This window comes from Callithrix jacchus, chromosome 6, assembly GCF_049354715.1.
Source record: "Callithrix jacchus isolate 240 chromosome 6, calJac240_pri, whole genome shotgun sequence".
Classification (NCBI taxonomy): Eukaryota; Metazoa; Chordata; class Mammalia; order Primates; family Cebidae; genus Callithrix; species Callithrix jacchus.
In genome coordinates, this window is record NC_133507.1 from 122,394,841 (window position 1) to 122,421,912 (window position 27,072).

General features: G+C 42.4%; 1 protein-coding gene and 1 pseudogene across 1 annotated transcript in view; one reads left to right on the top strand and one right to left on the bottom strand.

The window, feature by feature from the left end:
* The window catches only part of FLACC1 (flagellum associated containing coiled-coil domains 1), a 45,594-nt gene that overhangs the window by 11,972 nt on the left and 6,550 nt on the right, over window positions 1-27,072 (bottom strand). The window contains 5 exon segments of the mRNA XM_035305292.3: window positions 16,412-16,473; window positions 18,167-18,260; window positions 22,248-22,381; window positions 23,850-23,898; window positions 26,799-26,870. Coding sequence (XP_035161183.1) covers window positions 16,412-16,473; window positions 18,167-18,260; window positions 22,248-22,381; window positions 23,850-23,898; window positions 26,799-26,870 — 411 coding nt within the window.
* On the top strand, window positions 19,395-21,347 carry LOC103793895 (DNA methyltransferase 1-associated protein 1 pseudogene; annotated as a pseudogene).

A 27,072-nucleotide genomic window follows, 5' to 3' on the forward strand; every position in this document is an offset into this window, starting at 1 on the left:
GCCATTATGTCCAACAAGTTTTTGTATTTTGTAGATGGGGTTTCACCATGTTGGGCCAGGCTGGTCTTGAACTTGTGACCTCAGGTGATCCACCTGCCTTGGCCTCCCAAATTGCTGGGATTACAGGCATGAGTCAGTACACCCAGCCTAAAATTTTTTTCAGTGAGAACATCTGAAATTTATTCTTAGCAATTTTGAAATGTCTAATACCTTATTAACTATATTTACCACTCTGTGCAATAGATCTAAAAAAACCCCATCTTTCTCCTGCCTAATTCAGATTTTGTATCCTTTGACCATTATCTCCCTATTTGCCCCACCCCCAGCCTATTTAACTGCCATTTTACTCTCTGTTTCTATGAGTTTGATTGTTTCAGATCCCACAAATGAATGAGAACATGTAGCATTTGTCTTCCTTTGCCTGGTTTGTTTTATTTAGCGTAATGCTCTCCAGTTCCATCCATGTTGTCACAAATGCCAGAATTTCCTTAATTTCTTTCTTTTTTAAAGGACAAATAGTATTCCATTATATATATATACCACATTTTCTTTATCCATTTGTCAACTGATGGACACTGAGGTTGATTTCATAACTTGGCTATTGTTAATGGTGCTGCATTGAACATGATTAGCAATGTTGAGCATTTTTTCATATGTCTGTTGGCCATTTGTATGCCTTCTTTTGAGGAATATCTATTCAGATCTGTTGTCCATTTTTTAATTGGATTTTTTGTTTTCTTGATAGTGAATTGAGTTCCTTTTATATTTTGGATATTAATATCTTATCAGATACATACTTGCAAATATTTTCTCACAACCTGTAGGTTATCTCTGCACACTGTTAATTGTGCATAAGCTTTTTAGTTTGATGTAATCCCATTTGTCTATTTTTGCTTTTGTTGCATGTGCTTTTGGGGTCAAATAAAAAAAAAATCATTGTCCAGATAAATGTCATAAAGTTTTTTCCCTTTTTTTTCTATTAGCTTTACAATTTCTATTCTTTTTTTTTTTTTTTTTTTTTGGCTGTGATAAATACATTTTATTTTTTATTTTATTTTATTTTTTTTAAATTTTTTATTGGATTTTAGGTTTTGGGGTACATGAGCAGAGCGTGCAAGACAGTTGCGTAGGAACACACATGGCAGTGTGCTTTTCTTTCCTTCTCCCCTTCACCCACATTTGGCATTTCTCCCCAGGCTATCCCTCCCCACCTCCCCCTCCCACTGGCCCTCCCCTTTTCCCCCCAATAGACCCCAGTGTTTAGTACTCCCCTTTCTGTGTCCATGTGTTCTCATTTTTCATCACCCGCCTATGAGTGAGAATATGCGGTGTTTCATTTTCTGTTCTTGTGTCAGTTTGCTGAGGATGATGTTCTCCAGATTCATCCATGTCACTACAAATGACACAAACCCATCATTTCTGATTGCTGCATAATATTCCATGGTGTATATGTGCCACATTTTTCCAATCCAGTCTATTATCAATGGGCATTTGGGTTGATTCCAGGTCTTTGCTATTGTAAACAGTGCTGCAATGAACATTTGTGTACATGTGTCCTTATAGTAGAATGATTTATAGCCTTTTGGATATATACCCAGTAATGGGATTGCTGGGTCAAATGGAATTTCTATTTCTAAGGCCTTGAGGAATTGCCACACTGTCTTCCACAATGGTTGAACTAATTTACACTCCCACCAACAGTGTAAAAGTGTTCTTTTTTCTCCACATCCTCTCCAGCATCTGTTGTCTCCAGATTTTTTAATGATCGCCATTCTAACTGGCGTGAGATGGTATCTCAATGTGGTTTTGATTTGCATCTCTCTGATGACCAGTGACGGTGAGCATTTTTTCATATGATTATTGGCCTCATGTATGTCTTCTTTCGTAAAGTGTCTGTTCATATCCTTTGCCCACTTTTGAATGGGCTTGTTTGTTTTTTTCCTGTAAATCCGTTTGAGTTCTTTGTAAATTCTGGATATCAGCCCTTTGTCAGATGGGTAAACTGCAAAAAATTTTTCCCATTCTGTTGGTTGCCGATCCACTCTAGTGACTGTTTCTTTTGCCGTGCAGAAGCTGTGGAGTTTCATTAGGTCCCATTTGTCTATTTTGGCTTTTGTTGCCAATGCTTTTGGTGTTTTGTTCATGAAGTCCTTGCCTACTCCTATGTCCTGGATAGTTTTGCCTAGATTTCCTTCTAGGGTTTTTATGGTGCCAGGTCTTATGTTTAAGTCTTTAATCCATCTGGAGTTAATTTTAGTGTAAGGTGTCAGGAAGGGGTCCAGTTTCTGCTTTCTGCACATGGCTAGCCAGTTTTCCCAACACCATTTGTTAAACAGGGAATCCTTTCCCCCTTGCTTGTTTTGTCAGGTTCATCAAAGATTGTATAGTTGTAGATATGTTGTGTTGCCTCCGGTGCCTCTGTTTTGTTCCATTGGTCTATATCTCTGTTTTGGTACCAGTACCATGCTGTTTTGATTACTGTAGCCTTGTAGTATAGTTTGAAATCCGGTAGTGTGATGCCCCCCGCTGTGTTCTTTTTGCTTAGAATTGACTTGGCTATGCGGGCTCTCTTTTGGTTCCATATGAAGTTCATGGTGGTTTTTTCCAGTTCTGTGAAGAAAGTCAATGGTAGCTTGATGGGGATAGCGTTGATTCTGTAAATTACTTTGGGCAGTATAGCCATTTTCACGATATTAATTCTTCCTAACCATGAACATGGAATGTTTCTCCATCTGTTTGTGTCCTCTCTGATTTCATTGAGCAGTGGTTTGTAGTTCTCCTTGAAGAGGTCCCTTACGTTCCTTGTGAGTTGTATTCCAAGGTATTTTATTCTTTTTGTAGCAATTGCGAATGGCAGTTCGCTCTTGATTTGGCTTTCTTTAAGTCTGTTATTGGTGTAGACGAATGCTTGTGATTTTGCACATTAATTTTATATCCTGAGACTTTGCTGAAGTTGCTTATCAGTTTCAGGAGTTTTTGGGCTGAGGCGATGGGGTCTTCTAGGTATACTATCATGTCGTCTGCAAATAGAGACAATTTGGCTTCCACCTTTCCTATTTGAATACCCTTTATTTCTTTTTCTTGCCTGATTGCTCTGGCTAGAACTTCCAGAACTATATTGAATAGGAGTGGTGAGAGAGGGCATCCTTGTCTAGTGCCAGATTTCAAAGGGAATGCTTCCAGTTTTTGCCCATTCAGTATGATATTGGCTGTTGGTTTGTCATAAATAGCTTTTATTACTTTGAGATACGTTCCATCGATACCGAGTTTATTGAGGGTTTTTAGCATAAAGGGCTGTTGAATTTTGTCAAATGCCTTCTCTGCGTCAATTGAGATAATCATGTGGTTTTTGTTTTTGGTTCTGTTTATGTGGTGAATTACGTTGATAGACTTGCGTATGTTGAACCAGCCTTGCATCCCCGGGATGAATCCTACTTGATCATGGTGAATAAGTTTTTTGATTTGCTGTTGCATTCGGCTTGCCAATATTTTATTGAAGATTTTTGCATCTATGTTCATCATGGATATTGGCCTGAAGTTTTCTTTTCTCGTTGGGTCTCTGCCGGGTTTTGGTATCGGGATGATGTTGGTCTCATAAAATGATTTGGGAAGGATTCCCTCTTTTTGGATTGTTTGAAATAGTTTTAGAAGGAATGGTTTTTCGTGTCTCTATCTCCTTCAGTTCAGCTCTGATCTTAGTTATTTCTTGTCTTCTGCTGGGTTTTGAGGTTTTTTGATCTTGCTCCTCTAGCTCTTTCAATTTTGATGATAGGGTGTCAATTTTGGATCTCTCCATTCTCCTCATATGGGCACTTATTGCTATATACTTTCCTCTAGAGACTGCTTTAAATGTGTCCCAGAGGTTCTGACATGTTGTGTCTTCGTTCTCATTGGTTTCGAAGAACTTCTTTATTTCTGACTTCATTTCTTTTTTTTTTTTTTTAACTTTTTATTGGATTATAGGTTTTGGGGTACATGAGCAGAGCATGCAAGACAGTTGTGTAGGTACACACATGGCAGTGTGCTTTCTTTTCTTCTCCCCTTCACCCACATTTGGCTTTTCTCCCCAGGCTATCCCTCCCCACCTCCCCCTCCCACTGGCCCTCCCCTTTTCCCCCCAATAGACCCCAGTGTTTAGTACTCCCCTTTCTGTGTCCATGTGTTCTCATTTTTCATCACCCACCTATGAGTGAGAATATGCGGTGTTTCATTTTCTGACTTCATTTCATTGTTTACCCAGTCAACATTGAAGAGCCAGTTGTTCAGTTTCCATGAAGCTGTGTGGTTCTGGGTTGGTTTCTGTATTCTGAGTTCTAACTTGATTGCACTATGGTCTGAGAGGCTGTTTGTTATGATTTCAGTTGTTTTGCATTTGTTGAGCAGTGCTTTACTTCCAATTATGTGGTCAATTTTTGAGTAGGTGTGATGTGGTGCTGAGAAGAATGTATATTCTGTGGATTTGGGGTGGAGAGTTCTGTAAATGTCTATCAGGTTTGCTTGCTCCAGCTCTTGAATCTGAGTTCAAGCCCTGGATATCCTTGTTGATTTTCTGTCTGGTTGATCTGTCTAATATTGACAGTGGAGTGTTAAAGTCTCCCACTATTATTGTTTGGGAGTCTAAGTCTCTTTGTAAGTCATTAAGAACTTGCCTTATGTATCTGGGTGCTCCTGCAATGGGTCCATATATGTTTAGGATCGTTAGCTCTTCTTGTTGTATCGATCCTTTTACCATTATGTAATGGCCTTCTTTGTCTCTTTTGATCTTTGTTGCTTTAAAGTCTATTTTATCAGAGATGAGAATTACAACTCCTGCTTTTTTTTGCTCTCCATTTGCTTGGTAAATCTTCCTCCATCCCTTTATTTTGAGCCTTTGTGTATCCTTGCATGTGAGATGGGTTTCCTGGATACAGCACACTGATGGGTTTTGGATTTTTATCCAATTTGCCAGTCTGTGTCTTTTGATTGGTGCATTTAGTCCATTTACATTTAGGGTTAATATTGTTATGTGTGAATTTGATACTGCCATTTTGATGCTAAGTGGCTGTTTTGCCTGTTAGTTGTTGTAGATTCTTCATTATGTTGATGCTCTTTAGCATTTAGTGTGATTTTGGAATGGCTGGTACTGGTTGTTCCTTTCTATGTGTAGTGCCTCTTTTAGGAGCTCTTGTAAAGCAGGCCTGGTGGTGACAAAATCTCTGAGTACTTGCTTGTTCACAAAGGATTTTATTTTTCCTTCACTTCTGAAGCTCAGTTTGGCTGGATATGAAATTCTGGGTTGAAAGTTCTTTTCTTTAAGAATGTTGAATATTGGCCCCCACTCTCTTCTGGCTTGTAGTGTTTCTGCCGAGAGATCTGCTGTGAGTCTGATGGGCTTCCCTTTGTGGGTAACTTGACCTTTCTCTCTGGCTGCCCTTAGTATTTTCTCCTTTATTTCAACCTTGTTGAATCTGACGATTATGTGCCTTGGGGTTGCTCTTCTTGCAGAATATCTTTGTGGTGTTCTCTGTATTTCCTGCATTTGAGTGTTGGCCTGTCTTGCTAGGTGGGGGAAGTTTTCCTGGATGATGTCCTGAAGAGTATTTTCCAGCTTGGATTCATTCTCTTCGTCCCCTTCTGGTACACCTATCAAACGTAGGTTAGGTCTTTTCACATAGTCCCACATTTCTTGGAGACTTTGTTCATTCCTTTTTGCGCTTTTTTCTCTAATCTTGGTTTCTCGTTTAATTTCATTGAGTTGGTCTTCGACTTCAGATATTCTTTCTTCTGCTTGGTCAATTCGGCTATTGAAACTTGTGCATGCTTCGCGAAGTTCTCGTATTGTGTTTTTCAGCTCCTTTAATTCATTCATATTCCTCTCTAAGTTATCCATTCTTGTTATCATTTCCTCATATCTTTTTTTAAGTTCCTTAGTTTCTTTGCATTGATTTAATACATGTTCTTTTAGCTCACAAAAGTTTCTCATTATCCACCTTCTGAAGTCTAATTCCATCATTTCGTCACAGTCATTCTCCGTCCAGCTTTGTTCCCTTGCTGGTGAGGAGTTTTGGTCCTTTCTAGGAGGCGAGGTGTTCTGGTTTTGGGTGTTTTCCTCCTTTTTTCGCTGGTTTCTTCCCATCTTTGTGGGTTTATCCACTTGTCGTCTGCGTAGTTGCTGACTTTTCGATTGGGTCTCTGAGTGGACACCCAGATTGTTGATGATGAAGTATTTCTGTTACTTGGTTTTCCTTCTACCAGCCTAGCCCCTTCGCTGTACGACTGCTGAGGTCCACTCCAGGCCCTGCTTGTCTGGGGTGCACCTCTAGCAGCTGTGACACAGTGAGGGATGCTACCCGTTTCTTTTTCTGCTATCGTTGTCCCAGGATGATGCCTGCCAAATGTCAGTCTTTTGGATATAGTGGGGTCAGGGAGCTGCTTGAGGAGACAGTCTGTACTTTTTAGGAGCTCAATTGCTGAGCTGTGAGCTCTGTTGTTCATTCAGGGCTGTTAGGCTGCTATGTTTGATTCTGCTGCAACAGAGCTCATTAAAAAAACCCTTTTTTTCTCAAATGCTCTGTGTTGGGGGGTTCGGGCTTTATTTTTCGATGTCCGTTGAGGTGTCCTGCCCAGCTAGAAGGCAGACTAGCCACTGTTTGCCTGCCGAGGCTCTGCCCTGCTGTTGTGTGATTCGCCCTGTTCCTGCAGGCTCTGCTGTGGTCTCCGCCACGCCCTGCAGCGGAGTCTCTTCGTTGTAGCATGTTGCTTTGGCAATGGCAGGCTGCATCAGCAGTGGGTGTGTATCTCAGTAGGGATGGGTTGCCTCGGCAACGGGAGGCTGCGTCAGCAGTGGGCGTGTATCTCAGTAGGGACGGGTTGCCTCAGCAACGGCTGGCTGCGTCAGCAGTGGGCGTGTATCTCAGTTGGGGCGGGTTGCCTCGGTAGTGTTGGACGCCCCTCCCCCACAGAGCATCTCGGACCATCTGCTTGGGATAGTTTGAAATCGCGGTTTTGTTCGTCCCACTGGGTACCCCAAACGCTCTGTCCCTTCAATCCACTGGGCTGGCCTACTGTCCAAGTCTTGTTCAGTCTCAAGTCCAGCCCTCTCAAGTCTCAGGTTGCCGGTTCAACAGGGCACCTGGACAAGCGTGCCCTGTGGGGATTGCTGGGTAGGGCTGGCTGCCGCCGCCCTGGCTGCCGGCTTCGCCAGGCAGACCTACTGCCTGGCGTCCCATGTCTTTCTTATACTTGGGAGTTTCCCCGTTCTGTGGGCAACAAAGATCAGTCTGGAAATGCAGCTCCGACTCACCTCTTTGCGGATTCAACGAGAGCTCCAATCCTGGGTTGTTCTCACAGCACCATCTTGAGTCCTCTCCTACAATTTCTATTCTTATGTTTAAGTCTTTAATCCATTTTGAGTTGATTTTTATATATGGTGTGAGATAAGGGTCCAATTTCATTCTTCTGCATGTGGTTGTTCAGTTTTCCCAACACTATTTATTAAGAGACTATCCATTTCCTATTGTGTATTCTTGTCACCTTTGCTGAAAATCAATTGACCATACATGTGAGGGTCGATTGCTGGGCTCTCTGTTCAGATTCATTGGTCAATGTGTTTATTTATTTATTTTTTTCCAGCACTATGCTGTTTTAATCACTGTAGCTTCATAGTATAGTTTGAAATCAGGTAGTATAATGTCTCCAGGTTTGTCCTTTTGGCTCCTAATCACATTGCCTGTTGAGTTTGTGTGTGTGTGTGTGTGTGTGTGTGTGTGTGTGTGTGTTTCCATAAGAGGTTTTTAAATCATTGTTTCTATTTCTATGAAACATGCCATTGGAATTTTGATAGAGATTGCAATGAATCTGTACATCACTTTGGGCATTGTGGGTATTTGAACAATATGAATTCTTCCAATTCATAAACATGGATTATCTTTCCATTTATTTGTGTCTTCTTTAATTTCTTTCATCAGTGTTTACTAGTCTTCAGTGTACAGGTCTTTTCCCAACTTGGTTAAATTTATTGCCACTTTCTTTTTTGTAGCTATTGTAAATAAGATTGTTCTCTCAATTACTTTTTTGGAGAGTTTGTTGTTAGCATGTAGAAATACTGCTGTTTTTTTGTATGTTGATTTTGTACCCTGAAACTACTATATTTGGCTATTAGTTCCAACAGTTTTTTGGTGAAGACTGTAGGATTTTCTATATATTAAGATCATGTCAGCAAATAGTGGCAATTTCACTTCCTTCTCTTTTGTTTGGATGCTTTTGTTTCTTTTTATTGCCTAATTGCTCTGGCAAGGACTTCCAATACTATGTTGAATACAAGTGGTGGGAGTGGGCACCCTTGTCTTCTTCTTATATATGGTCCTTATTGAGTTAAGGTACATTCTTTCTATACTTAAATTGGTTAGAGTTTTTATCATAAAAGGATGCTGAATTTTGTCAAATACTTGTTCCTTATCTAATGAGATGATCATATGGTTTTTGTCCTTCATTCTATTAATGTGAGGTATCACATTTATTGATTTGTATATGTTCAACCATTGCTGCATCCCAGGGATAGATCCAACTGGATCATGGTGGATGATCCTTTTTTTAAAAAATTGTACTTTAGATTCTGGGGTACATGTGCAGATCATGCAAGATTGTTGCATAGGTACATTCATGGCAAGGTGGTTTGTTGCCTCCATCCCCCCATCACCTATACCTGACATTTCTCCCTATGTTATCCCTCACCACCCTCCCTCCCACTATCCCCCCACAAAGGACCCCAGTGTGTGATGCTCCCCTCTCTGTGTCCATGTGTTCTCATTGTTCAACACCCACCTATAAGTGAGAATGTGTGGTTTTTGATTTTCTGTTCTTGTGTCGGTTTGCTGAGAATGTTGGTTTCCAGGTTCATCCATGTCCCTACAAAGGACACGAACCCATCTTTTTTTTTATAGCTGCATAGTATTCCATGGTGTATATGTGCCACATTTTCTTTGTCCAGTCTATCATTGATGGGCATTTATTTGGTTTCAAGTCTTTGCTATTGTAAACATTGCCGCAATGAACATGCATGTGCATGTGTCTTTATAATACAGTGATTTATAATCCTTTGGATATATACCCAGTAACAGGATTGCTGGGTCAAATGGAATTTCTATTTCTATATCCTTGAGAAATTGTCACACTATCTTCCACAATGGCTGAACTAATTTACACTCCCACCAACATTGTTAAAGTGTTTCTATTTCTCCACATCCTCTCCAGCATCAGATTTTTTAATGATCGCTGTTCTAACTGGGATGGTATCTAAATGTAGTTTTGATTTGCATTTCTCTAATGACCAGTGATGATGAGCATTTTTTCATATATTTGTTGGCTTCGTATATGTCTTCTTTTGAAAAGTGTCTGTTCATATCCTTCACCCACTTTTGGATGGGTTTGTTTGTTTTTTTCTTGTAAATCTGTCTTAGTTCTTTGTAGATTCTGGATATTAGCCCTTTGTCTAATGGGTAGATCACAAAAATTTTTTTCCCATTCTGTTGCTTCCTTTTTGCTGTAATGATTGTTTCTTTTGCTGTACAGAAGCTCTGAAGTTTAATTAGATCCCATTTATCGGCAGTGAGTTTGTTGTAAATAGCTTTTATTATTTTGTGATACTTTCCATCGATACCTAGTTTATTGAGAGTTTTTAGCATAAAGCACTGTTGAATTTTGTTGAAGGCCTTCTCTGCATCTATTGAGATAAGCATGTGGTTTTTGTCTTTGGTTCTATTTATGGTGGATTTCATTGATAGATTTGTGTATGTTGAACCAGCCTTGCATGCCCGGGATGAAGCCTACTTCTAATATGTTGTTGAATTCTGTTTACTAATATTTCATTACAGATTTTTGCATCTATGTTCATTAAGGATTTGGGCCTGTAATTTTATTTTCTCATAATGTTCTTGTCTGACTTGGTATCAGGGTAATGCTGGTCTCATAAAAATATTGTGAAAGTCCTCCCACTTTTTCAATTTTTTGGAAGAACTTGAGAAAAATTGATGTGATTCTTTTTTAAATGTCTGGTAGAATTAAGCAGAAAAAGCATCAGCTTTGGGTTTTTGTGGATGGTAGGCTTGTTATTACCTATCCAATCTCCTCATTATTAGGCTGTTCAGATTTTCTACTGTTTTTCCAACTCAGTCTTAGTAGGTTGTGTGTGTCTAAAAATTTATCAATTTCTTCTAGGTTATTCAGTTCATTGCCATATAAATGTTCACAGTGGTCTCTTATGATCCTTCATATTCATCATATCAGTTGTAATGTCTCCTCTTTCATTTATGATTTTATTTATTTGAGTCTTTCTTTTTTTTCTTAGTTTAGCCAAAGATTTGTTGCTTTTATGTTTTCAAAAAGAAAACTCAGTTTCATTGATTTTTATATATTTTTTAAGTCTCCATTTCATTTATTTCTGCTTTGATCTTTATTATTTTATTTCTTCAGCATACTTTGGGCTTAATTTGTTCTTTTCCTAGTTTTGTGAGGTATAATATTAGCTTCTTTGATCTCTCTCTTCTTTTTATCTACTTCTTTTGACTAATAGCCATTTATTGAAAATGCTATCTTTTCCCCATTGTGTGTTCTTGGCATGTTTGTCAAAATTCAGTTGGCTATAGGTGTATAAATTTATTTATAGGCCCCTATTCTGTTCCATTGGTCTATGTGTCTGTTTTTTTATGCCAGTATCATGCTGTTTGGGTTACTATAGCTTTGTAGTATTGTTTAGAATCAGGTAGTGTGATGCTTCCAGCTTTGTTATTTTTGCTCAGGATTGTTTTGGCTATTTGGGGACTTAGTGGTTCCATATGAATTTTAAGATTATTTCTTCTATTTTTGTGAAGAACATTTTTGGTATTTTGATAGGGGTTGTATTAAATCTGTATAATGCTTTGGGTTGTATGACCATTTAAAATATATTAATTCTTCCAATCCATGAACATGGGATATCTTTCCATTTATTTGCTTCTTCTTCCATTTATTTTATTAATGTTTTATAATTTTTCAGTGTAGAAATCTTTCACTTTCTTGGTTAAATCTTATTTTCTAAGCTTGCCTAAATAGAATTGTTTTCTTTTTTAAATAGTTAACTATTAGTGTATAGAAATGCTACTAATTTTTTTCTTTCTCCATTTTTATTTTAGGTTCAGGGGTACATGTACATGTTTGTTGCATAGGTAAATTGTATGTCGCTGGAGCTTGGTGTACAAATGATTTCATTGCCCAGGAAGTGAGCATAGTACCTGATAGGTAGTTTTTTGAAACTTCATTCTCCTCTCAATCTTCACCTTCAAGTAGGCCCCAGTGTCTATTGCTCTCTTCTTTGTATCTATGTGTACTCAGGGTTTAGTTTCCACTTACAAGTGAAAATATGCAGTATTTGGTTTTCTGTTCCTGTGTTAATTCACTTAGGATAATGGCCTCCAGCTGCATCCATGTTGCTGCAAAGGACATGAGTTTGTTCTTTTTATGACTGTGTAGTATTCCATGGTGTATATGTAACACATTTTCTTTATCCAATCCACCATTGATGGTCATCTGGGTTGATTCCATATCATTGTTACTATGAATAGTGCTGTGATGAACATACATATGCATGTGTCTTTTTGGTAGAATGATTTACATTCCTTTGAGTATATACCCAGTAATGGGATTGCTGGGCCAAATGGTAGTTCTGTCTTAAGTTCTTTGAGAAATCTCCAAACTGATTTCCACAGTGGCTGAACTAATTGACATTCCCACCAATAGTGTACAAGCATTTCCTGTTCTCCACGATCTTTGAAGAAATATCCAGTAGTTCAATTGCTGGTTCATATTTTTAGTGTTTTTGAGAAATTTCTATAGTATTTTCCATAGTGACTGTACTAATTTACATTTATACCAACAGTATATAGTAGTTCCCTTTTCTCCACATCTTCATCAACATCTGTTATTTTTTGACTTTTCATAATAGCCATTCTAACTGGTGTAAGATGATATCTTATTCTGTCTTTGCTCTACATTTCCCTGATGATTAGTGATGTTGAACACATATTTATTGGCTATTTGTATGTCTTCCTTTGAGAAGTGTCTACCTATGTTCTTTGCCCATTTTTAATGAATTTGTGTTTGTTTTACTGTTAAGTTGTTTGAGGCCTCTGTCAAATGAGTAGTTTGCAAATATTGTAATGTCTCTTCACTTTGTTGATGGTTTCTTTTGTTGTGTAGAAGCTTTTTAGTTTAATATAGTCCCATTTCTCTTTTTTGTTTGTTTGTTTTTGTTGCCTTTTAAAGGTTTGTTTTTTGTTTTTGTTTTTATTTTATATTTTGCTTTTAAAGTCTTAGTCATAAAATCTTTGCCTAGACAAATGTCCCAAAGAGTTTTCCCTATGTTTTCTTCTAGTAGTTTCATAGCTTTGGGTTTTACATTTAAGGCTTTAATCCATCTTGAGTTCATTTTTGTATATGGTGAGAGATAGGGGTCTAGTTTTACTCTTTTGCATATGGTTATTCAGTCTTCTCAGCATCATTTATTGAGGAGGGTGCCCTGTTCCCAGTGTATGTTCTTGACAGCATTATCAAAGATCAGTTGGCTATAATTATATGAATTTATTTCTGGATTCTCTATTCTTTTCCATGGTTTATGTTTATGTGTCTATTTTTATACTAATACTATTCCATTTTGGTTATGATAGCCTTGCTCTATATCAAGGAGAGCAGTTGGAGTGTGGTGGCATGATCATAGCATGATCATAGCTCACTGCAGCCTTGACCTTCTGGGCTCAAGTGATCCTTCCACCTCAGCCTCCCAAGTAATACTCCAAGCACACTCCAAAATACCTGGATAATTTTTAATCTTTTGTGTAGACAGTGTCTTGATATGTTGTGAAGGCTAGTCTCAAACTCCTGGTTGCAAGCCATCCTCCTGCCTTGGCCTCCCAAAGTTCTGGGATTACAGGTGTGAGTCACCATGCCTGGTCTTATAATATATTTTGAAGTGAGGTAATGTGATGACTCCAGATTTTTTTCCCCCACAGGATCGCTATGGCTATTTTGACTCATTTTTTGTTCCATATGAACTTTAGAATTGTTTTTTCTATTTCTGTGAAAAGTGACATTAGTAATTTAGGAATTGCATTGAGTTTGTACTGCATTGGGCAGCATGGTCATTTTAGTGATATTAATTCTTCCAGTCCATGAACATGGATGGAATGTATTAATGTATTTCCATTTGTTTGTGTCCTCTTCAATTTCTTACATTTGTGTTTCGAAGTTTTCCTTCTAAAGGTCTTTCATCTTTTTGGTTATTTAATTTATTCCTAGATATTTTATGCCTTGTAGCCACTGTAAATGTTATTGTCTTCTTGATTTCTCCTTTGTATATTTCATTGATGGTGTATAGAGATGCAACTGATATCGTGTGTTGATTATGTATTATACAACTTAACTGAATTTGCTTATTAGTGCTAAGAGTTTTTTGATGGAATTTTTTGTGATTTTCACTTATAAGATCATGTATTTCTGCAAAAAGGGATCATTTGGCTTCCTCTTTTCCAATTTGGATGCCTTTTATTTCTTTCTATTGCAGGATTGCTCTGGCTAGGACTTCCAGTACTCTGTTGAATAGGAGTGGTAAAAGTGGGGATCGTTGCCTTGTTTCAGTTCTTAAAGGAAAAGTTTACAACTTTTCCCTATTCAGTAGGATAATAGTTACAGATTTGTCTAACTCCCTTAATTTTTGTTTGGGAAAGTTTATATTTCTCCCTCAACTGGGGAAGACAGATATTCTCGATAGGTAGTTTTTTCCTTCTGCACTTTTAATACATCACCACACTGTCTCCTAGCCTACAGGGTTTCCGTTGAGAAATTACAATTGTATTGGAACTCCTTTATATGTGATGTGTTTTTTACCTCCTTATGTTCTCAGAATTTTTGCTTTGTCTTTGATTTTTTTTTTAAATTTTTTATTGCATTTTAGGTTTTGGGGTACATGAGCAGAACATGCAAGACAGTTGTGTAGGTACACACATGGCAGTGTGTTTTGCTTCCTTTCTCCCCTTCACCCACATTTGGCATTTCTCCCCAGGCTATCCCTCCCCACCGCCCCCTCCCACTGGCCCTCCCCTTTTCCCCCCAATAGACCCCAGTGTTTAGTACTCCCCTCCCTGTGTCCATGTGTTCTCATTTTTCATCACCCGCCTATGAGTGAGAATATGCGGTGTTTCATTTTCTGTTCTTGTGTCAGTTTGCTGAGGATGATGTTCTCCAGATTCATCCATGTCCCTACAAATGACACAAACTCATCATTTCTAATTGCTGCATAATATTCCATGGTGTATATGTGCCACATTTTCCCAATCCAGTCTATCATCAGTGGGCATTTGGGTTGATTCCAGGTCTTTGCTATTGTAAACAGTGCTGCAATGAACATTCGTGTACATGTGTCCTTATAGTAGAACGATTTATAGTCTTTTGGATATATACCCAGTAATGGGATTGCTGGGTCAAGTGGAATTTCTATTTCTAAGGCCTTGAGGAATCGCCACACTGTCTTCCACAATGGTTGAACTAATTTACACTCCCACCAACAGTGTAAAAGTGTTCCTTTTTCTCCACATCCTCTCCAGCTGTCTTTCATTTTTGATAGTTTGATTATTATGCATCTTGGTGTACTCATCTTTGAGTTTAATTTGATTGAATTTGTTTAGCAGCTGGTGCACAGGAACTCTGTACTTTCCCCTCATTTTTGCTATAAACCTAAAACTGCTCTAACAGATAAAGTCTATAGACAAATAATGCATAAAAGGCTATGACTCAACTAAGAGTGCTATCTCTCTACCAGGATTTCTAAGGCTGCTCTGGTGTGCAGGAGGTAGCCTGAAAGGGGATGTTAAGATTATCTTCACCTATACGCATAACAAAACTCCTTTAAAAAAAGACATATGCACACGTATGTCCATTGCAGCATGGTTTACAATAGCAAAGACCTGGAAACAACCCAAATGCTCATCAATGATCGACTGGACAAAGAAAATGTGGCACATATACACCATGGAATACTACGCAGCCATAAAAAACAATGAGCTCGTGTCCTTTGTAGGGACTTGAATGAATCTGGAAACCATCATTCTTAGCAAACCGACACAAGAACAGAAAATCAAACACCACATGTTCTCACTCATAGGCGGGTGTTGAACAATGAGAACACGTGGACACAGGGAGGGGAACATCACACACTGGGGTCAGTTGGGGGGGCTAGGGGAGGGACAGCGGGGGTTGGGGAGCGTAGGGAGGGCTAACGTGGGGAGAAATGCTAAATATAGATGATGGGGGAATGGAGGCAGCAAACTACCTTGCCATGTATTTGCCTATGCAACAACCCTGTATGATCTGCACATGTACCCCAGAACCTAAAGTACAATTAAAAATAATAATAAATTTTATTATGTATATTTAAGGTATACAAAATGATGTTATAAGATTCATATATATATGAATCACATATATAATCTCCACTATAGTAACCATTTTACTATATATATACTACACATAATTTTTATTGTATATATATATATGCACACTAAACACACACACACGTATATATATGTAGAATACATATATATATATATAAAATGGTTACAGTAGTGGAGATTACTATCTACATATAGTAAAAAGGTTACTATAGTGAAACAAATGAACATATCCATCATCTCATTTAGTTACCCATTTTCCCCCTGTGGTGTGAACAGCTATAAACTCACTTAGCAAAAATTCTTAATATAATACATTATTATTAAATACAGCTCTCATTTTTACATTATATCTTTGGACTTGCTCACTCTATGTATTTGCAACATTGTATCATTTAACCAATATCTCCCCATTTTCTTTCTCTGACCCAACCATGATTACTACATACTGTTCTCTATCTCTGTATATTTGGACTTCTCCTTTTAATTTTCCACTGATTTGACTTTACTCCCGACTCTCTCCTACTTTCTTCCCATTTTGCTGAGGCCCTGACCTAGCAGCAAGAGAGAGTAGAGGTGAGACAAAAAAAAAAGAGGAGGAGGAGGAGGAGAAGGGGAGGAGGAAGATACAGAGGAGGAGGACCCTGAGCTGAGAAAAACAATTACCACAGAAATCTCATAGAGAACAAAAATGACTCTTCTGGGTAACCAACAAAAAGGGAGATTATAATCAAAGTGAAAGGATTGGATGATAAAATGCAAAAGCAGTAACAACTTTCTTTGTGGTCTATTTTAGTGGCTTTGAATCAAGCCATCCTGTTCTTCAAAGACATGTGACTTGTTCATCTTCCTCATCCCTCATCCTCCAACTCTCTGAAGTCCCAGTGAACTAAAATCCTGCAAAGGATGCAGAAGCCTTAGGGCCGTCAGTGCACAAGGGTTCATGCCAGAAAGTGTACCTGTTCTTGTTTTCAAAGTTCTGTTTCATCTTGGCACAGCGGATATCCATTTCATTGGAGAGCTGGAAACAAAATCAGCATTAATGACACAGTTAATGAGGACTCAGTCCCGTTCTGATCCGCACTTTCTGAAAAGCCTTCCAATTCAAGTGGCACAGCCCTTCCCACCCCTTTTCCACTATACTCTGCAGTGTCAGAGAGCACATTATTAATAAGGGAACAGAACAATTTGTGCCTTGCTCTACATTGTTTTGTACTTATTGAGTTCGTAAGGTTGGTGCATCTTGTTACTGACTGGTTTTTGTGGGGAGGTCTGGTTTCTGCTAGGCCATCATCTCTTTGTTACATCATGGCCTTCAGATTTTTGGATATGTAATCCAATTGAACAAACATTTCTTGAACAAAGGGCTTGGCTTGGGAGAGCCAAAGAGGACTAAGACTCAGATACTACTTTCAAGGAACTTAAAATCTAGTGTTAATCCTTGTTGACATTATAGTTCTATTCTAGCAGGCAGGATTTGCTCACTTTCAGGTGGCACTTCATTCTAACATGCCAGATCCTCTGGCCAGTGTCTCAGGATAAATCAATACTTCAAACCAATCAGTGACCACTGGCAGCTAAGACAGGGGTTTTGGGTTTGTCCTTGTACCTCTCTGGCTACTGGGGAGGAGCCAGGGACTGTGTTGCACAAGTGGTCAGCAGAGCTGCTCTGACAGACAGAGACCAGCACAGGGTCAGCCAACACGCCTCTCTTCCACAGGGCCACACAATAAATAGGGTGTTCACAAGTGGCAGTATTTTCAGTAACACAATCTAGAGGTCCCTTCATGGAAATAGTCTCTAAATATGTCTACAGCAGGATCTGTGGTTGTGACTTAAAATGTACAATTTATCCAATGATTCACCACTGTTCAGTTGAATGATTTCATGCAAATTATTTAACTTCCCCAAGCCCTAGTTTCCTTCCTATAGAAGGAGACCATAAACTTGGCAGCGTTTTCAGATAAATAAGATAATGAATCAATAGTTGGTGGGTGGAGGAGGGTGGTCTCCGGCTGGGCCCAGCCTGAGTCAAGCTGGGTTACTGTAGAATTCAGACACATCTTGGACATATCAGAGGGTGAGAGGCTGCCTGCTGGGAAGTAAAACCACACAGTAGGGGTTCAAAACCCTAAGGAGGATGTTTCTGAACATCGCACTGGCTGTCACTCCAGGCCAGGCCACCAGGCCCACCTGTTTGAGGTGAGGAAGAAGTCACCATATGAAACAGATGGTAAAAGCTAAAAAGGTATCACTGAAATCCTCAGGAATCACAGTGTCAAATGACATCTGCAAATTCTGATGTGTAGGCAGCTTTAACCATCACAGAGAATAAGCCCTGGACATTGAGTGTGCTGGTGTCGTTAGTGAAAGTCTCCCAATCTCTTAACTGCACCACAAAGGCCAGACAGAAAACAACCAGTGCACCCTAGTGTGAGGAGGACAGCATCACTGCACACACCAGAGGTACTTAAAGAACTCCTGGAAATAAATGGGGTAAGCCTTGTGGAAGAACTTGAGTTCTTGGAATTACAGATAAAGATGGAGTCAGAAAATACTACTGGATGACACAGCCCTATCTTCAGGGTCCTGTCACCTGGACAACATGGCTCATATGAGTAAAGTGCTTGGCATTTTGCCTGACACATGGGTTATCTGAAAATATTAATTTTATCTTACCCATGAAGATGGTGGCTAACGTAAAGGTCACTCACCAATTTCTGGGCAGACTGGTGGTCTCTGTTCATTTGTTCAATTATCGCTGTCAGCTCTGAGATTTGCTCTTCTAGGTCAGAAATGATGTTGGGCCTGTAGGACAAGTAATACTTCTATCATCCACAAAGCTTACCATTCCATGCTACTCCGGCCCCTGAGCATGACTGACTCTGGCCTGGTGAGAGCTGGCCATGTCCTGCACCTGCTCCATGGGGTGGGGATGGAGGGATAGGGGTGGTCTTAGAGAAGGCATTTGGCAGTTGGGCAGTTGAGCCTCAGATCTGACTCTTTTGGGTAAGCTCACTAGACTCGAACTGGATGGTTTGGTGCCAAATTGAATAGAAGGAAAATAATGTCAGAAATGTATTAGAGCTTGGCTTTGATTTGGTAATGATATTTGAAACAGAGGATGAAGTTCAGAAGATTAGGAAATTAGAAGATGGGCAACAGGACTGATGCTGACTGTGAACCATAGACAAGGAATGGGCCAGAGATGGCACTAAAAGAAGATTTAAGAGAGTGGCTTTCAGAACAGGTAATGGTTTTCTGTGTTTCTGGTCTAAGGCTGCCATGATATCTGTAAATTATTTAGCTCTATCTGGTTTGGCTAGAGTGACAAGGTGGCAGATGGTGGCATATGCAGTAGAGCTGAGAGGAAGTCTTCAATGCAAGATGTTTTGACTTCTTTGGCAACCATCTTCTATGTCTAACTGAGCACAGAGAGAATGTGGGATAAGAAAACAAGAGAGGAGATACAGGAGGAGACAGTACCAGGGTGTGAGAAAGAGCATGAGAAAGTTGAATAATAGGGAGCCGCTATCTTTTGAACACAATATTCAGTATAAACAACACTCATAGCTTTACCAGGGAGTAAAACAAGCACAGGTTATCAGTTTTATTGTGCCCAACTGGTGACAACTTGCTTGAGAGGCCAAGAGGTGGCTGTGGGTGTGAGCTTGACTATAGATGCATGACCCATTCTCTACCTGCAGAGGGTTGTGGATGAGCAGGGAAAAGAAAGCAGAGGCTGAATACCCCTTGGGTGGGAAGACAAGGACGGGTCCAGCCCCTCTGGGCCAGGTCAGTTCAGGGAGACTCCATGGCCTGGCCTCATTTGACTTGAGGGCCCTTTAGACTCACCCCCAATCTGAATCCCTTCCCAGATATAACCACTGCTAACAGGTTGGTTGTATTCTGCCTATATACTAGCAGATAGGTATATGATTGTGTGTGTGTGTGTGTGTTTGCTATTGTTGGTCCTTTAGACTTGTGTGTTGAAAAAATAATTCTCACAGCAAAATAAGCCTGAAGGAAGAGGCACTTGGAGAGCCATTCAGTAGTGCAGTTAAGAAGTAAGATGCTGCTGTGGCTTGGCAGGGACAGGGGAGTGGTAGTGGGGGCTGCAGCTGCAGAACCCAGGTGCAGAGGCGTGAGGGGCCAGGTGGCTGAAGGGGCCATTAGGAACATCCAAGCGGTGGGACACAGGCAGTACCCCGACCTGACCTGGACCACCCTCGTCCTCGCGGCCCGCTTCTTCATTTCGCCTCCACTTGGGTCTGGAGTGTCCCTGTCCACTGACCCAAGCCTGGTCCTTCCTCAGGCACTGACCCTCAACCTTGGGTCGCTCCCCCGTCTCTTAGGCATGATGGCTATGGGCATGGATGTATGGGATATTCTAGAACTCGGGGGTCCAGAAGGGGATGCAGCCTCTGGGACCATCAGCAAGAAGGACATTATCAACCTGGACAAGAAAAAAATCCAAGAAAGTCCTCTGAGACATTGACTTTCAAGAGGCCTGAAGGCATGCACCGGGAGGTCTATGCCCTGCTCTACTCTGACAAGAAGGATGCACCCCCACTGCTACCCAGTGACACCGGTCAGGGCTACCGTACAGTGAAGGCCAAGTTGGGCTCCAAGAAGGCCAACTTGGAAGTGGATGCCATTCACCAACCTGGCCCGCAAGGATGGAGCAATGTTCTTCCACTGGCGATGTGCAGCGGAGGAGGGCAAGGACTACCCCTTTGCCAGGTTAAATAAGGCTGTGCAGGTACCTGTGTACTCAGAGCAGGAGTACCGGCTTTATCTCCATGATGATGCTTGGACTAAGGCAGAAACTGACCACCCCTTTGACCTCAGCTGCCGCTTTGACCTGCGTTTTGTTGTTATCCATGACCGGTATGACCACCAGCAGTTCAAGAAGCGTTCTGTGGAAGACTTGAAGGAATGGTACTACCACATCTGTGCTAAGCTTGCCAATGTGTGGGCTGTGCCAGGCACAGACCTTAAGATACCAGTATTTGATGCTGGGCATGAATGACGACGGAAGGAACAGCTCAAGTGGCTGTACAACCGGACCCCAGAGCAGGGGGCAGAGGAGGAGTAAGTACCTGCTGCAGGAGCTGCGCAAGATCGAGGCCCGGAAGAAGGAGCGGGAGAAACGCAGCCAGGACCTGCAGAAGCTGATCACAGCGGCAGATACCACTGCAGAGCAGAGGCGCACGGAACGCAAGGCCCCCAAGAAGAAGCTACCACAGAAAAAAGAGGCTGAGAAGCCGGCTGTTCGTGAGACTGCAGGCATCAAATTTCCAGACTTCAAGTCTGCAGGTGTCACGCTGCGGAGCCAACAGATGAAGCTGCCAAGCTCTGTGGGACAGAAGAAGATCAAGGCCCTGGAACAGATGCTGCGGGAGCTTGGTGTGGAGCTGAGCCCGATACCTACGGGGGAGCTGGTGCACATGTTCAACGAGCTGCGAAGTGACCTGGTGCTGCTCTACGAGCTCAAGCAGGCCTGTGCCAACTGCAAGTATGAGCTGCAGATGCTGTGGCACCGTCATGAGGCACTGGCCCGGACTGGTGTGCTGGGGGGCCCTGCCACACCAGCATCAGGCCCAGGCCCGGCCTCCGCTGAGCCAGCAGTGACCGAACCCGGACTTGGCCCTGACCCCAAGGACACCATCATTGATGTGGTGGGTGCACCCCTCACGCCCAATTCGAGAAAGCGATGGGAGTCAGCCTCCAGCTCATCTTCTGTGAAGAAAGCCAAGAAGCCGTGAGAGGCCCCATGGGGTGTGGGCGACACTGTTATGTAAATAGAGTTGCTGAGTTGGAAAAAAAAAAAGAAGAAGTAAAATGCCTGAACGTGGGCAGGATATCGAAGAAGCAGAAGATACAAATAAGAGATTAAAGGGTAGAATGAAAAGATGTAGAGATGAATCTGCATCTGTTAATGAAAAAAGGAAGACATGGAGATATACTTGATACGCATTGGAGAATAGGGAGTGGGTGGGGCCTGAAGACAGAGAGGATGGTTGTGCTCAACAGGCTGGGGTCAGGTCGGAACCTTCCACACTGCATCTCCCAGGGGCATGAGCTGAGTGGTATTTTTGGACATAATGAAAAACAGGCTGGATGTGGTGGCTCATGCTTGTAATCCCAGCACTTTGTGAGGCTGAGGTGGGCAGATCAGGAGTTAGAGATCATCAGCCTGGCTAACATGGCAAAACCACATCTCTACTAAAACCACAAAAATTAGCCAGGCATGGTGGTGCACACCTGTAATCCTAGCTACTTGGGAGGCTGAGGCATGAGAATCAGTTAAACCCAGGAGGCAGAGGTTGCAGTGAGCCGAGATCACACCACTGCACTCCAGCCTGGGTGACAGAGAGAGACTCTGTCTCAAAAAAAAAAAAAAAAATGAGAGAGAGAGATGTGAACTCCAGCCTCCCAGAAACCCTGACTTTACCTAATTTGCATGCCCCAAATTCAGACTAATTTATGGCTATTCTACCTATTCCCGCCCCAGGAACAATTTCTGTCCTTTGGGATCAATCACATAACTCCCAATCAGTCTTTATCCTGCCCCTTGGATCTGCTCATGGATGGGATCAGAGCAAAGAGAGGCAGATGTGGAGAGATGCAGCACCGGGAAGCAGGGGCGAGGAGGGAGGTGCCCTTGCAGCCCCTCCAGAGCAGGGAGCAGTGGCCTGGGTGTGGGCAGGGCAGCTTTGGCTTGTCCCTGAGGCCGGGCTGAGCTGGGTGGGAGTAGCTTCAAGCAGCAGCATGTTTATCCTGTGGCATTACCTGTTAAATCTGCCTTTGTCCAGGATCTTTGATTCCCACTGCTTTTTCCTGTCAAACATCTCATCTCCTAAGGTGACAGAAATCTGTTCCCGATTCCGAACAAGCTGATAGCCAGGTGACACGTTGATCATTTCCTAGGCACCAAGGGAAAGTAAGATGAAATGATAGACTTGGAGTGCTGAGATTTCTCCACATCTTCTCTTACTGCCTCACTCAGCTCTTAAAAACAGACCTGGGACTTTAGAGCCCAAGCCCTTCTGGGCTCTTCACCCATTATAGCTTATCCTCACATCTCTGAGACTCAAACCTGATGCTTACTAGGCTCCTGGATGTCCCTAGGGGCCTTTGAAACTCTGTGCCAAACTGAGCCATTGGTGCCCAGGGCACTACCCCTGCTCCCAACCCTTGCATTCGCCCTTGTGGCCAGAGCCCAGAGGATGTGGTCACCCAGAGCAGTTGCTCAGGTTCTGGAATCAGAGAGGCCTGAGTAAATCTTGGCTGTGCCACCAGACAAGAGCCATCCAGCATCTCTGTGCCTCAGTTTCCTTATCAGAAAATAGGCTTAGTAACTCTTTCTCAAAGGGCTTTTGTAAGGGAAAAACAAAACAACATACGAGAAAATGACTAGGATGATTGCAAACAAACAAACAAAAATGTCAGTTCCTCCTCCTTCTCCCATTAGATGCCAAGAAACCTGGGCAGGGCCTCTGCCGGCCTGGACCAGGGCAAGGCTGGGGCTCTAATTTCTGTGCAGTGTACCCTGCAGCCTCATGGGCCCTGCTGTTGTTGCTTCCTTCATGTTGCTCTGTGTTCCTCTCCTCTCTCCTGCCTGATGGCCCCAGGCCACCACCATCTTTCTCCTGGGCTCTGGCCTCACCCCCTTCAATCTTGCTCCCTTTGCAGTTCATCCTCCTCTCTACCTAGAGGGCAATTATACTTTTATTTGTTTATTTTGTTTCCCTAACTGTTGAAAGACTGCATGATTTTGGTTTAAAAAAAAAAAAAGAGGAAACTAGATAAACACAGAAACCAGTAAAAAATACCAATTAAATCCCACTAGAGGGTGCTTTTTCTAAAATGTAACTCTTATTTGGTCCTGTGCCTGTGTCAGACCAGTAAAGGCTCCCAGACACCAGAGGGTCAGCCCCACACTCCTAGGTAGGTGTCAATATCCCTCCAAGTTTGGCTCCCATCACCTTCTCCAGCACCCTCCTGCTGCTGCTCCCCTGAGGGGTGCCAGCAGCCTCTCTTCCAGCATTCGTGACTTCCCAAAGTCAGCAGAGGGACTTCCTATATCTGGGCATGAGCCGTTCACTGGCCTGGATGAGCTCTCATGTCTGGTTTTCCTGGGACACTGTTTGCCTTGTGCAAGGCAGTAGAGAGTGACAATTAAATACCCACTCTGGGATCTAGCTGAGCTGAGTTCAGGTCATGGTTCTTCCACTTCCCTGCCATGCATAATGTGGAATAATAACAACCCCGCCTCCTAGGATCTTTGTGAAGATTCAACAAGGTAAGTATAGAAGTGTAAAAGGCCCACGCTTGCACATAGTAGGTACTCAATAAATTTTAGTCCCCTGCCCTCTTCCTGCTTGTACTCACGTAAAATGATTTATTGTTCGCTTCTTGCCTTGCTAAATAGCTTTTCACACTGCAAGAGAAAGACATGCTCAGAAAGCAACCAGCCAGCAAAGAGAAGCTTAGGAGCTGCACTCTGAGGCTGCCACCATCTGACTTCTGCTCTCTGAACTCTGCTCACCTGATCTTCTCAGGGGATCCCTAAGGCAGTTGGAGAACTCACTGAAGCAGAGCTCCTGAGGGCCCCAAATTGGGAGTGCTCATGAAAAGGTCATGCCCGAGGAGGCAAAAGAGTTGTCTTACGATGTTGGGGAAACTTGTTTTGGAGGAGCATGAACCAGCTAGAGGGACCCCTACATATTCTCCCTGAGGCAAGGCTCTGTGAGTCAGGTGACCCCCTACCCACTCCCATATACACACACGTGCACACACACACTCACTTCAGGGAACTGTGTGAAGCCCTCTTTATTGGAGAATGAAACATTCTATAGAAACAAACATAATGAAATGTATTTCATTCAGATACAAATGTTGAAGTTTAACTTGTTTTCCATTAAAAAAATTTTTTTTTGTCGCCCAGGCTGGGGTGCAATGGTGTGATCTCAGCTCACTGCAACCTCCACCTACTGGGTTCACGCAATTCTCCTGCCTCAGCCTCTCGAGTAGCTGGGATTACAGGTGCATATCACCACACCCAGCTAATTTTTTATATTTTTAGTAGAGATGGGGTTTCACTATGTTGGCGGACTGGTCTTGAATTCCTGGCCTTGTGATCTTCCTGCCTCAGCCTCCCAAAGTGCTGGGATCATTGGCATGAGTCACAGTGCCGAGCCACATTCAAATCTTTATATATGCTATATACAAAATGAATACCAATAGTGCGTATGTTCACAGTGGCCTTTCCCTCTAGCTCCAAAGCCAGCAGCAGTTGCAGTACTCCAACCTCTATTTCTGTTGTTACAGCTCCTTCTCTGACTCTGACATGGTGACCTCCTCTTTCAGGAACAAAGAAGGACCTTTGTGATTACATGGGGCCGGGATAATCCAGGATAATCTCTCCATCTCAAGGTCAGCTGATTAGCCACCTTAATTCCATCTGCAGCCTTAATTCCTCTTTGGCAAGTAATATAGCATATTTGCAGTCTCCAGGGGTTAGGGTGTAGATGTCCTTGGTGGGGGGGGGGCGGGTCACTGTCCTGCCCACCACACCCATCATCTCATTACCTCCTTTGAGCTCATTTCCCACCATTCCCTGCTCACTTCCTCGGCTTGTGCCACACAGGCCATTGCCTTCCTGAAAGAGGTCAGACATGCCAAGCAGGTTCCCATCCCAGGGCCTTTGGACTTGCTGGTCCCTCTGCCAGGAGTGCTTGCCCCAGGCATCATCAAGGCTCCTTTTGTCCCCTTTAAACAGAAACTCACCTGACCTCCATACATAAAATATGCCCACCCCCACAGCTCCTACACCGCACGCATTGTTTTTCTGCATAGCACTTGCCAGCCTCAGACGTAATAACTTGTTTATGGTCCTCGTCCCCTCCTGTCCCCACTGGAATGTAAGTGCCAGGAGAGTGGTGACTTTATTGTGTGCTTCTGGCTCTTTTCTCAGCACCTGAAACAGTGCCTAATAAATAACAGGTGGTGGGTCAGGTGCAGTGACTCACGCCTATAATCCCAGGACTTTGGGAGGTCAAGGCAGGCAGAGCATGAGGTAAGGAGATCGAGACCATCCTGGCTAACACGGCGAAACCCCGTCTCTACTAAGAACACAAAAAGTTAGCTGGGCATGGTGGTGTGTACCTGCAGTCCCAGCTACTCAGGAGGCTGAGGCAGGAGAATCGCTTGAACCCAGAAGGCAGAGGTTGCAGTCAGCTGAGATCGCGTCACTGCACTCCAACCTGGGTGACAGAGCAAAATTCCTTTTAGGTCTCAAAAACCTAAAACTAAGGTACATTTCTAAGCTTGTAAAATATGAGTCAAATTTTAGTTTGTGATTAAAACCAAGATGCCACCCACAGAAAGTTTTAGACACTTAGTAATCAGCTACAGAGTGAGTCACCACCCTACATGCATGGCAGGGCTGCCAAGGCTCTGTGACAATCGCACACATCAAGCATTGGACTCTATGGCAGGAAACAGCTATCGTGGGCACTGCTATGGAGAGAAGTTGATACAGTGATTTTGAATCAAATGAAGCTGTGGATGCAGAGGACCCCAAAATCTAAATGTAGGATCTGAGGTTTGTGAGAAATCAAGGTGGATTCTGGCCAATTCTCTAACATCCCTGGCATTAGTTCAAGTCAGGCCAGGCGGGAGGGAGATTATTTTATTCACATGCCTTAAACCATTTCTGCCTCATGGACCTAAAAATACTTAAGGCCAGGCACAGTGGCCTCCACCTGTAATCCCAGCACTTTTAGAGGGCAAGGGGGGGGGGCTGATCACTTAAGGTCAAGAGTTCGAGACCATCCTGGCCAGCATAGTGAAACCCCTTCTCTACTACAAATACAAAAATTAGCTGGATATGGTGACGGGTGCCTGTAATTCCAGCTACACAGGAGGCTGAGGCAGGGGAATTGTTTGAACCAAGGAGGTGGAGGTTGCAGTGAGCCAAGATGGTGCCACCGTGCTCCTGCATGGGTGGCAGGGCAAGACTCCATCTCAAACAAACAACTGCAGGGCGTGGTGGCTTACATCTAGAATCCCAATGCTTTGGGAGGCTGAGATGGGTGGACTGCCTGAGTTCAGGAGTTTGCGACCACCCTGGGCAACATGGTGAAACCCTGTCTCTAATACAAAAAAATAGCTGGGCATGGTGGTGTGCACTTGTAGTCCCCATTGCTTGGGAGGCTGAGGAACGAGAATTGCTTGAACCTGGGAGGTAGAGGTTGCAGTGAGCTGAGGTCCTACCGCTGCATTCCAGCCTGGGCAACAGAGTGAGACTCTATCTCAAAAACAAAAAACAAAACTTACTTTGGGGAAAAAACAGGTTTTGTTGGTTTCAGGTAATTGTGGTTTTTTGGAGCTGGTAGAAGAGGAGTTCGCCTGAAAGTGAAAAACAAGTAACTGAAACAAGAGAATTGGAAACTTGGAAACCCTTTTTAATGCTCCCAGATTAAGTACATCCCTATAGTGACCCCAAATTGGAATATATGATCTGACAGCTGGAATTTTTAAAATCTGAGACCTTTAAAAACTCAGGCCCAAGGCCCTGGCACATGTTCACTGTCCCAGGAAGAGCTTGTCC